General features: G+C 37.1%; 1 protein-coding gene across 1 annotated transcript in view; it reads right to left on the minus strand.

The window, feature by feature from the left end:
- F5 (coagulation factor V) overlaps positions 1-13,264 on the minus strand; it is a 70,521-nt gene that overhangs the window by 46,444 nt on the left and 10,813 nt on the right. Inside the window, exons 4-5 of the mRNA XM_072830521.1 lie at positions 1,619-1,831; positions 35-178 (exon numbers count right to left, since the gene is read on the minus strand). Coding sequence (XP_072686622.1) covers positions 35-178; positions 1,619-1,831 — 357 coding nt within the window. The remainder of the gene's footprint in view (positions 1-34; positions 179-1,618; positions 1,832-13,264) is intronic.

Raw genomic sequence — 13,264 nt, forward strand, 5'->3', positions numbered from 1 at the left:
GTTGTGGTTGGATAGCATGCAGCCCACATATTACCTGGCATTGTCCCATTCACATAGCCATTGACTGTGTACATTAAAGATGATGACTGGCTCCAGCTCTTGCTTTCATCAAACACAGCAAACATCAGCACATGTTGTTTGTCAAACATCTTCTGAATCCCATTCTCAGTGAGGGTGCCTATGAAAGAAAAGATGTACTTTTTAATAGCATCCCAGACAGAAGACTCTCACTACGAATTCCCAGATAGCAAAAAATTTAAGGCAAGCAGCCAATCATAATGGTAACTTTAAGAAGTTCTTATTTTAAAAATAGCATCTTGGGGCCCCTTCATGACTCAGTTGGTTCAGCAGTCAATTCTTGATTTCGACTCAGGTCATGATCTCAGGGTCATGAGACTGAGCCCTCCGTTGAGCTCCACACTCAGCATGAAATCTGCTTGAGATTCTTGCTCTGCTTCTGTCCCTCCCCCACTAGTGTGCGCACACACTCTGCCTCTGAAATAAATAAATAAATCTTTTAAAAATAGCATTTTTAACAAGTAATAATGATTGGGGGCTTACTAAAATCCTGGTACCACAGTAAGTATTTTCTCTGACACCTTATAGGCTCGAGGAATGGGGATTTGAAGGTAAACTTAATCAGGCACAAGGAAAAAAACATTTGGTGACTGTCAAGGCTTTAGTGAAAGTGTTCATTTCCTCTAGTGTCAACAGGCCAATAAACAGGTACTTAAGTTCAGCTGGCAAAGTATACTCCAAGTTTCATACAGCCATCTTGCTTGTGCATGTGATGAGGCACTAGAGAATTTGTTGAGGTCAAGATTAATCCATTCTCACAGCTGACAAAGGCAGCTGACAGTAAATGAAAGTAAAATAGGACCTTTTTATAAATTTGAATTTTTTTCAGTGCCATCACAGCATCTTTTATATAGCAGGCAATGAAAACGTGTATTTCTGTACTGAACAAAAGAATTAGGAATGTATGTATATATGGTGTGTGTGTGTATGTGTAGACAGATGGTGAATCCACCACATTATTTCCCACAGTGTAGTATATCATGGTTGTTTGTTGTTTTAATGAAAGACAGGCTGAATTATTTGGGGGTAAAATGAAAATTCATGCTTGCTCCTAGGCCCAGCCAATGAATTTTTTTTATAAAGTCAATCAAATATGTTTGAAATCTGTCCACCCAAACTGTCCAGTGTTCTTATTTATAAGAAAAGAAGCTTGAGTTTTGAGTATTTGTATACCAAATTACCAACCCAAACCTCAATTATGTTAGTCAAAGCTCTAAGTACACTCAGCAACGTATAGGCTACTGTATAATTTCAAAAAGACTTGGCCTTGAGGTAAGTGTTACAGATTATACGGGCATGGTATCAGAACATATTCTCAGGGATTTACCTGGGGAGTCTTCCAGGACTGAGACAGAGGAAAGATTAAAAGAAATAGGAAGATTCCAACCTTTAAATATCAATCTCAAGTGAGGATCCAGTTTCCGCACTCCTCCCTTTGTTTGATTTATAGAAAGGTTCCAAGATTCTCCTAAGTCTCATTCCATTATAGTATGTCTTACCATTTCAATTTTAGTTTTTGGTCTTTTTTTTTTTTTTTTACCTTTCTTACAAATAAGCAGAGGCCCAATCAGCCCAGAGTTGAAGTCCTGTATCAAATTGTCATAGGAGTAATAGATGTGTGTAAGGCATGGAGGGTCATTGTGTGTGGGCCCGCTGTCCTCACTGATATGCCATTCATAGGTGTATTCCTGTCCTGGAGCTATGGCATCATCCATCTTCTCCATAGGGAATGTGTGGTCAGAGTAAGAAGCACCTGGAGAAAAAGAGCCATTAAAACATCTGGACAGTTACTGGGGATGACTTTTTCACCATCCTTAAATTTAGAGGAACATATGATCTCTATAGAGGTATATATACTTTCTGTAGTAAACTTTCACTTTTAAGGAAGATTCACATATACCCACTTCTGTGTCTTTGCAATTATGAAAGCTTTGGTCCATGGTGATCTGAAGTGAATAAGAAAGCTACTAGTATATTTGTTAAAGTTTAGGAAGTTAATTTTCCAGGGTATCTAAATTATTATTATTTAAATATAATCAGAGATCTGAATCACCTTTGATTAGTAAATCATCTCAGAATAAGAGGATGAGGATGGGTTCTATTTCTATTTTTCTCTATGATGCTTGACAAGACATCTTCTATTAGCATGGGATGTGAGTACACTCAGAGCTGTTCCTATATTGTTTTGTCTTTCTTCTGTATTTCATATCTTTCTCACCTCTACCACTTTCAGCCCTATTTTATCACTTTATCACACCTCCATCTTCTGAGCATCCCAACTGTGCCCAGCTTGGAGTCCAGCTCGTTTAATTAGGTGAATTTCACTATCATCAGCAGGTGCTGGTATTTCTCTTGGAGATGCATTTATCTTTGTTTGGGACAACAGCTTGATAAATTTGACATGGAAAGGGTAATCATCAGAGTGGAGACATGGGCAGCCAATAAGGATCAGAAAAAAGGGCTCAAATGTTTTACACGATGGGGTGAAAGGCTCATGGAAACTATTCTTACTGAAGTGACTGTGCTTTTTGAAACCAAATGATTAATTTCTTTGCTCCCATTCTCTTTCCCTCTTCTTCTCTTTATTCCTCCCTTCCTCCCTCTTTTTTTCTGCCCCCTCCCTCTCTTCCTTTCATCATCTTTATTGAAGTGTAAGTTGCATACAATAAAAACCACCAACTTTAAGTAGAATGTTTGCTTAACTTTGACAAATGTGTACAGATGTATAACTACCATCACAATGAAGGTGCAGAACAGTTCTTTCACTCTGAGAAGCTGCCTTGTACCACTTCCAGTCATCCCTTCCCCCACTCTCTGGGCCCAGCTGCTGCAGATCTGCTTTCTGCCACTATATTCCTCTTTCCTATAAGGTCCTATAAGTGGAACAATACATTATATACCCTCTTCTGTTTGTTAGTGTTAGTTAGGATGGTATATCTTTTTTTATCTTTTACTTTTCCTGTCTTTGTCTTTAAAATGGATTTCTCAAATTCAGCATAGAGTAAGGTCTATGCTGAATTGTCTTCTGGCCGCATTGTTTCTAGTGATGTTTGCTGTCATTCTGTTTTTTGTTTACCCAGTCTTACAACCCATCTCTTCATTATAGTGTTCTTCCCATGTGCTTATAATTATTGATATAGTTGAGTTTAAGTCTACCATCTTGCTCTTGTCTTTATTCCTTTTTCTTTTCTTTTTTGCTTTATTTTAGATTATTTCTTTTTAGCTAGCTCCACTTTTATTTTATTAGCTTTGCTTTGTTTTATTAGTGGTCCCCTTCAGTTTACAAGATACGACTTTAACTTATCAGAGTCTATCTTCAAATAATACTATACCATTTCACTCATAAGACACTTGTAATGGTATATTTCCATTTCCTCCCTCCTAGCCTCTTTGCTTTTGTATTATGCATACAATTTATTTCTGTATATACAATACACCTAATACTAATTTGTTATCATTTTTGCTTTAAAGTAGAGATAATTATCTTTTTAAGAGATAAAAGGAGGAAATATTTTATCTGTATTTACCCATTTATGGAGCTTTTTATTCCTTCTTGTGGATCCAAATATCTTTTTAATATCATTTTTTTTCCTGACTGAAAGACTTGCTTTAACATGTTTTACTGGTGTGCTAGTGAGAAATTATTTCTTCTTTCTATGCCCAAGATAGTCTTTATTTTTTCTTCATTTTAAATGGATATTTTTGCTTGGTTTAGAATACTAAGTGGACAAATTATCCTTCCCCACTCCATACCAGTACTTTAAAGAAACCCCTAAATGTCTTCTGGCTGCATTGTTTCTACTGATGTTTGCTGTCATTCTGATTTTTGTTTCTGTGTCTTTTTTCATCACAGGTCTTTAGTAACTTGATTATGATGTGCCTTGGCATGGTTTTCTTCATGTTTCTTCTTTTTGTTTTTTTCAAGCCTTTGTAGGTTTATAGATGTCATCACATTTGGAGATTTTTCAGCCATGATTTCTTCACATATTTCTTCTGTTCCTCTCCATTCTAGGATTCCAATTACACATATGTGACATCACTTGATATTGTCGCATAGATTACTGATGCTTTGTTCATTTTGTTCAGTCTTTTTTATCTTCAAAATTCATTCAGATAGTTTCTATTGCTATATATAATATTCTCTAATGTTTTCTTTTACAGGGCTGTTAATTTCATCCGGCGTACTTCCCACTTCAGCTATTATATTCATTTGTGGAGTTTCCATTTATGTGTTTTTATGTCTTCTCTCTCCTCATCATGCTCTAGAGCATATGGAGAATGCTTATAATAGTTGTCTTAATGTCTTTGCCTGCCAGTTCCACCATTTCTTTTATCTCTGATTCTATTTCTATTGATTACTTAATTTCTTCTTGATTATGGGTAGTACTTTTTCTGCTTCTTTTAATGCTTGTTAATTTTTATTAACATTGTGAGTTTTACATGTTGATTGCTGGATTTTGTTGCATTCTTGTAACTAGTATTGAATTTTATGCTGGCACATAGTTTAGAGACACGGAATTGATTTTATACTTTCAAGTCTTTTTTTTAAGGCTTTGTCACCTTTTGAGTAGTATGCAGTCTAGATCAATTTTATCCAACTCCTGTGCCTTCTGTTGATTCTACCTCTACTCATTGCCCATTTATTAGGAGGTCTTCCCACATTTGATGATGGGAACATAAACTATTTTTATGTGTGTGGTCTAGGGACTGTTCTGCCTGTTTCTTCCTTTCTTTCAATACTTTCCTCATATGCATGTGCAGATCACCGCTTAGTTGAAGACTCAATAGGACATCTGTGTAGATTCTCAAAAACGCTTTCTTTGTGTCTGTACCATCCTCTTCAGGATTCTGTCCTACAAATCCAGCCACTTTGGCCTACCAAAAGCCTAAACTATGTTTCCTTAACTCAAAAGACTGTTGACCCTTTGTGTGCTATGCCCTGAAAACCCTCTCCATGCAGTGAGCTTGGGTACACCTAGGACCTACTTCATTTGTTATTCTTCTCCCATGGAGCATTCTCTCATACTCTCTGTTGTTCAGTGTCTGAAAACTACTCTTTCATATATTTTGTCTGTCTAGTTGTTAAGCAAAGGGGTGAATCTGATACCTCATTTCCAGAAGCCAAAGTCTGAGATGCTAAATTTCTATATAGAATATTTTATATTGCAGCAATGTCAGCTACTCTTGTCTAATTGCACATCATCAGGAAAATCTAATCCACTCACAAGCACTCATGTGAGCTTGAATGCCATCAGCATATGCTCGGGCTCTCCAGATGGGAGTGAGAAATAGGGCACATGCATCCATCATCAATGAGGCAGAAGATTAAATCAGGTTACTATTTTCTCAACATAAATCCAACTGTGTTAACTCTTTCTGAAAAACTTCAGGAGCATTGCCTTACCCATAGGATAAAGTTCAAGTTTGTTGCTATGGCAGTTGAAGTCATTCATAAGTTTTCCCAGTCTTCCCATCCAGTGTCATCTCCCTCCATACCTTTTATCTGTGCACATTTTGTACTCTAATGGTGACCTATTACCACCAAAATATATCCTAAGTTTGCATTCTTCTCTGTAGCTCTAATACCATCACCCTAGGATAAAACTAGACTCCAAAATTAGCCTATTAACTGGTCACTGGGGTTCTGGTACAAAAAGTACTCTCCTAATCCATTTCCCAACTTGTATACAATGATCCCTTAAAACTCCAGACCTTACTTTGCCATATTCCTGCTTAAAATCTTGACAATAGCTTCTTCTTTCACAAAATTCTGAAGATGGACCATAAGTCCATGTATAATCTACCCCTGTTTCTTGCTCCATTCTCATGGTATGTGACTTTCCCCCTTGTTTACTATGTACCACACTCTTGGGCCACCTTTTAGTTCCTCCAAACAAGCCAAATTCCATCCTGCTTTAGGGTCTTTACAGATATGACTCCTGTTTAGAATGTTCTTCCTCGCTGTCTTCCTTTGGATAAATGTGTGCTCATCCTTTAGATGTCACCTTAAATGTAAGCCTACTCCTTTTCTGATCTCTAATTGTGCTACATTTTGTTCTTTTACAGCACCCATCATAATTTATAATTAAATATATGTGGCCCTATATGATTGATTTTGTTTTCTCCTAATAGATCATAGCTATTTGCAACATACACATTTCTGTCACCAGAATGTGAGCAACTCAAAGGCAGGTGCTGGATTGTATTTGTGTTAATATCTCTGGTCCTTTCATAGTGCCTAGCATGGAGAAAGTGCTTACTGAGTGTTTATTGAATTCCTAAGATTTAAGGTCCTATAGGTTAGAATCAAGGTTATCAAGTCCTAGCTTACAGGTGTTTTGTTAGGATTGCATGGTATTACAAATAATTAAATGCCAACATTAACATTATGGAAATATTATGTAAGAATCTGAGTTGCTATCTTCTCTAAAGACTGCTAACTCTGGGAAACGAACTAGGGGTGTTGGAAGGGGAGGAGGGCGGGGGGTGGGAGTGAATGTGTGACGGGCACTGGGGGTTATTCTGTATGTTAGTAAATTGAACACCAATAAAAAAAAAAAGAAACCATATTTAAGACTTTGAAAAAAAAAACAAAACAAAAAAAAAAACAAAACAAAAAAATAAAACAGCAACAATAACTAAAATGTGGAGGTCTTACGACACCGGACCAAATTCCTGCATAGAATTTGCCTGCCCTGAGTCCTGGCTATCCTCTTGAGATAGGACAGTGGCTCTGTGATTCCCAGTCCGTAAAGGACACATTTTTTTTCCCACTGAATTAGCCTCCTGACTGCTATAGAGATCTGAGTTGTGACCCTTGTGCTAGTGAAAAGCTTAACATAGGATTCCGTTGTATCTTTTTTCCCCTCACAGATAGTTTGGCACTGATAACCAGTATTTACTATAGGCTGAACTTTCACTCTGATGATCAAAGGATCTGCATATTAAAATCATTACGAGTTGAGAAATGTTAAAAGATTGACAACTTCCTGAGAGAAATATTATTTCAGTCTAAATTGAAAAGAAAAAAAAAGAATTTATAAGGAAGAATCTCTGCTAATAAACAGGAAGAATTATCTCTGGAAAGTTACAAAATAGCTTTGGAAGCAAAGAACAAACAGATCTGATAAGAATAGTTGCCCTCTCAGGTCAAACTTTGTCTATTGACTGGACCTGGTATAGCAAGTTGTTGACTAAAGTTATCTCGAATCAAGCATGATGGCTTTTAGTGTTTCCTGCTTCTTGGTCTCATGAAGTTAGAAAATGATGTTCCTGGACATGCTTCCACTGTTCCAACTGTTAAAACATCACAGGAAATTCCTATAGTAGAAAGTGGCATTCTTTCCATTGCCTTCATAAGCTCTCAAAAAGACAAAATGTGATATTCTTTGTAGGGTGAGAGATAACTTTGAAGTTCTTTCTCTTTCTCTAGATAAGTGCATGCTAATAATCCTTCAGACATCAGCCTAAATGCCAGTTTAATATATATATATATATATATAATAGTATTCCTAAATACATATAATATTCATTATAACTTTTAATTAAATATTTGTGAGATTTTGTAATAAATGATACTTTCTCCAATTAGGTTGTGGAAGAGGCCAGAGTTGAAATTTCTTGGTTGTATCATTGTATCACTTGCTGACTGTGTGAATTTGGGAGTTTCTTAACCTCCCTTTTAGCCTCACTTTTCTTATTTGTAACAATATATCTCTAGCAATAACATTATTGTTTTTGATGGGTTATGAGGAGTAAAAAACATATATAAAATGCCTGGCTCGGGATCCCTGCCTTTGGCCCAGGGCGTGATCCTGGAGACCTGGGATCGAATCCCACATCGGGCTCCCGGTGCATGGAGCCTGCTTCTCCCTCTGCCTGTGTCTCTGCCTCTCTCTCTCTCTGTATCTGTCATAAATAAATAAAATATTTTTAAAAAAATGCCTGGCTCCAAACCAATGCTATGGCAGCCAGTCACAATATATTTTAGTATGTTGACTATTTTCTTTCTCAGTCACTTTGCAATTGATACAGCCTCTTTCCTTTGTGTTTTACCTCTGATAAGATGGGTCTAAGTGTCCTTGAGTTCTCTCAACACGTGAGAAAGATTAGAGGTGCTGACATATCTACTCTAAATGTGGTAAAAACTGGTAATAAGATCGGTAATTGCTCACAATCACCAGCAAAATTAATAAATTTCAGAGCAAGGGGGGAAAATAATGTGTAGGCTCTACTTTCTAATCCACTCCTCAGTTCCTCAGTTCAGAAATCATCATCATCACCATCATCATCATCATCATGTTCCAGGCTCTGTGGGAGGTCCTGGACACAAATAGAAAGAAGTTGGTAAGACCCTGAGGGGCTCACAGCTCAGTTCACAGTAGTGTACATGCTGGTGCTTTTGTTGTGATGGGTTTCACCTCTAGATTTCTTCTAGGGCCACTTCAGTGGAGAAGCCACAGTTAGAACACATTGTGCATCATATTATGAACAAAACAATATAAATACCTAAGAATCACCTAAAAGGCTTTAATTTAACACATAGTAGATATAGCAGCGTGACTGATTTTCAGATGATATCAAATTTATTTTTAAATGGTCAGGGTTTCATATCCAGTTTTATTTGAACAAACAACAGTTTTTAAATGTTTGTCTAGGGGCGCCTGGATGGCTCAGGTTAAGTGTCTGCCTTCAGCCCAGGTCGCCATCTCAAAGTCCTGGGATCAAGGCCCGCCTCAGGCTCCCCACTTGGTGAGGAGTCTGTTTCTCCCTCTGCCCCTCCACGCCACTTGTATTCTCTCTCAAATACATTTTTAAAAATTAAGAAAATTCTGTCTAGTTGCCCAAAATACATTATTGAGAATTTCATATTCATTTGAAAAGAATAGGAATATGAAGTTACATACAAGATAAAATCTCAAATAATTGAATGAGTGGTTTTAATTAAGTTTACTATACTACGTGAAAGGTGAATTATGAGCATCTTGAAATGAATAGTGAACAAATTTGTCCATGGGGAAAGATTCTCTAATGACACTGAGTGAGGATTCTGATGAGATAATTTCAGGATAATTTTAACATTTTTATTCTTTTCACTTCAAAGTATTTAATCTTACATTTAGTCTAGAATAAAACAGGCATGTTGTATCTTTGATTTTGCAACTTTGATAATATGAGGAATGAAATACAAACCGTTACTTAGAGGAATCATTTATGAAATGCATTTTTGGTTAATCTGATTTTAACTTTGTAATCAAAATAAAAGTTTCAGGGCAGCCCGGGTGGCTCAGGTTTAGTGCCGCCTTCAGCCAAGGGCATGATCCTGGAGACCCGGGTTCGAGTCTCATGTCAGGCTCCCTGCATGGAGCCTGCTTCTCCCTCTGTCTGTGTCTCTGCCTCTCTCTCTCTCTCTCTCTCTGTGTGTCTCTCATGAATAAATAAATAAAATCTTAAAAAAAAATAAAAAATAAATTTTCAGCTCTTAACTGAAGAAAGGAGAAACAGGCAGGAAAGACTATTGTGCTAGAGCACAAGAAGTCTTTATCGGCTTCTTATGAGAGTAGATTCTTCACACAAGGGTAACCCTTTATTTTATATTTACTCAAGTCTCTTCACTTCCTGCTCAGTCAGCATTGCAATTTGTTTACTTGTCACCATAAACCAATTATTTGCCAAAAAGCTCTCAGTATTTTTTTTCAAATGTAATATGTTACGTGTACAAGCTTTGGGAAAGTTACATAAAGATCCACTTTGGTCACTCATTAGGGTGTTCATTCTTGAAATCCTCGCTTGTTACTCTTTTTTTTTTTTTTTTTAAACAGATCCTTTCCTCTCTAACTTAGTGAGTGTTTCAGTTTTCATTCAAAGACTCAGAGCCTTCTTTTAGAAGCTGTAATTTAGGTAATGGCCAAAGTAGAATGCTGATGTTTTCCAAGGAAACAGATTCTTCTGCACAGGGCATGCAAGCTTCTGCCTGTCTTTCTTTTCTTTCCTTCCTTTCTTTTTTCTTTCTTTCCTTTCTTTCTTTTTTTTTTCTTTTCTTCTTTCTTTCTTTCTTTCTTTCTTTCTTCCTTTCTTTTCTTTCTTCTTTTTCTTTTCTTTCTTTCTTCTTCTTTCTTTTTTCTCTTTCTTTCTTTCTTTTCTTTCTTTCTTTCTTTCTTTCTTTCTTCTTTCTTTCTTTCTTTCTTTCTTTCTTTCTTTCTTTCTTTCTTCTTTCTTTCTTCTTCTTTCCTTCTTTCTTTTCAGATTTTATTTATTTATTCAAGAGAGACATAGACAGAAGCAGAGACATAGGCAGAGGGAGAAGCAGGTTTCCTGCAGTGAGCCCTATGTGGGACTCTATCCCACTACCCTGGGATCACAACCTGAGCCAAAGGCAGACACTCAACCACTGAGCCACCCAGGTGCCCTGCAAGTCTCTTTCGAAAGGGAGTTCACATTTTTGAGGTTTATGAGAATTATTATATCAGCCACTATAGTTTGTTTGGAGTACTTATCATATATTCAAAGAAGTGTCTGTAGAAAGCCAAAATATTCAGACAAAAAGTGAAACAAAATAAAAAAGTGTCAAAAAGTGAAACAAAATAAAAAAGTGTCAAAAATATTCAGACAAAAAGTGAAACATATCATTGCCCACATTATGTCAAGCATTAGAATGCTTTGGAAAAACCCAAAAGACTAAGTTTTCATGTAGAGAATTTGGCAACACTAGATGCAAAAAACAATCTCTGGTGTTTTTAGAAAATGCATTTATCTCTCTGTCTCTCCCCCTATCTATTTATTTCTATTTTGTTCAGAGTTGGCTTGCTAGTCGACAGCTAAATATTATAAAACTAATTTTGTGTCATAATGCAACACACATATATAAGTGAAAATATAAAGAAAATAAAAGAATAATATTAAGATTCACTCTGAAACAAACCTTTAAAGTTAATTGACCAAATCAGCTACAAAATCTTATTGAAGAATAAAATTTGCTCAATGGTGCATCATTACAAACAGTTCGGTGCATGTGAGCTACAGTTTCTGAGATTTTGGCCTGAAATTGAAATGCTTAGTGATAGAAAGTATTTAAGTGATTAGGTATAGCTGTAGATATTTTATTTCCATGTTTAAAAAATATATTCCTACAGTGACGCCTGGGTGGCTCAGGGGTTGAGCCTCTGCCTTTGGCCCAGGGCATGATCCTGGAGTCCCAGGATCAAGTCCCATATTGGGCTCCCTACATGGAGTTTGCTTCTCTCTCTGCCTGTGTCTCTGCCTCTCTCTCTGTGTCTCTCATGAATAAATAAATAAAATCTTAAATATATTCCTACCAAATACATGCCTAAAGGAAATGCTCTTCCGAGTATTTTTACAAATCGTGATTTGTGCAGTCTGTTGAATGGTTACTCATCTTCACCCTGTGTACTAGTGAGGTTTCTCCCAGGCACACCTGGGGAGGGGTACAACTGGTATTGGTTTGGCAACACCAAGCTACAAACCTACACCAAGCTACACCTATCATTTATGTCAGGTGCTGCCAATTTATGGATGAAAGGCCAGCATGAGACTTCCACACTGAGTGGCATCTTTCCCGGCCAGAACTCAGATTTCTAACCATCTCCTGACTAAAGCATAGCCAAGAATTTGAAAAAGCAACAAGGCTTCTGGGCAACCAAAATAGATGTTAAAAAACAAACAAACATGAATGGAAGCTCAGGGTCTTTACCCATAGACAGTACCATATACAATAACGTAGACCTTCATTTTGAATTGGTTTACTTAGACTGCACATAATTCCAACATTTGTGGTTGTTCATAAAACCTCACAGTAGATTAGAAGTAATGGCTTAGAAAGAGATTAGAGTTTTACTTCTCATCTTCTGTTTAAAGAGTCTGGGGAAGTATAACATATATCTGAAGTGATTAAAAAATATCTTAGACACTTAAACAAGTAAACCCCAAGCTATCTGGAAAATGTAATGATTCAAAATGACTCATTCCTTTGTGTCTGGATAAGTGAGGTTTTCTGCACAATTTTAGTTCATTGTGGTGTCTAAATTCTCTGAGAGAGTTTTATTTCATTCAAGTACAAATAAAATGATGAGCACTTTCCAAGGCCAAGGCCTTCCCTCAATCTAAGCTACTGGAAACAAATTTTAACGTTCGAATCATGAAGAGCCATGAAATAACCATAACAACAGTGACTAACATTGTCTACCAACCATGTGCCAAGAACTTTACATATATTATGACTAATCCCCACAATAACCTTCAGTGGGAGGAATTTCGCCCATCTCACAGATACAAAACTAAGGGTGAGTGGTAAAGAATATTTCCCAAATTTAAAGCCAGGCCATTCTGGCTTTAAAGCCAGAATTCTTTCTATGGCTATCTTTTCCTTCTAGCTGATGAGAGTAGGTCTCCAAATCCTTGGTGGGCTCAAGGATTAATTACCAGAGAAGCAGGACTGCTGTCAAGGTTGGATCATTGATTAGTTAGATCAAGCAGCCACAGAGGCAAGGACTGAATCCCGCCTTAGGCCTATCATAATGTCTCAACCTCCCACCATCCATCTCTCAAGGACCTACCTTTGCAAAAAAGGAATCTGGATCCTCATGTAGCTGGCTCAGTATATGGTTAATTGATTTCCACCCTGCCCCAAATAGTTTAAACCATAGAGGAAGGCTATCGGCCAGGGTGAGTGTCAGGCAAGAAGTGGATGCTGTATTTTGATGCAGAGAGCATGCTAAAATGAACAGAAGACGTCATACCATGAAGGGCATTCTATCTTAAATAGATAGGGCTTGCATCTCATTTCCAAAATAAAATTTCATTTCCCCACCAATTTGTATTTACCTTTCTTAGGTTTAGGAGATTAGGGGCAATGATCAGGTGACCAGTGGAAGTGGTGGGAGCATCTTAAACAATCGCTTATAGATGACTACTGGCTGTGGGGGAGTGTAAGAACAAATAAATACACAGTAGAGGAAGGGGGGATAATGTTGCAATTGTTGTTCCCTGTGCAAACAGCCCAGCTGGAGTACAAAGTCCACAAACCTTATTTCCTCCCACATTTGAAACAGAACCAGGATGTGACATTTTGGAGGTTCTTCCCTCTAGCCTTACTCTGCTGAATTCTTGATGTAGTTATCTGGAAGCCTAATAAGTAGGTTAAATGGTTGTTTGCTATTCCATTGTATGA

Source organism: Canis lupus, chromosome 6 (genome assembly GCF_048164855.1).
Source record: "Canis lupus baileyi chromosome 6, mCanLup2.hap1, whole genome shotgun sequence".
Taxonomy (NCBI): domain Eukaryota; kingdom Metazoa; phylum Chordata; class Mammalia; order Carnivora; family Canidae; genus Canis; species Canis lupus.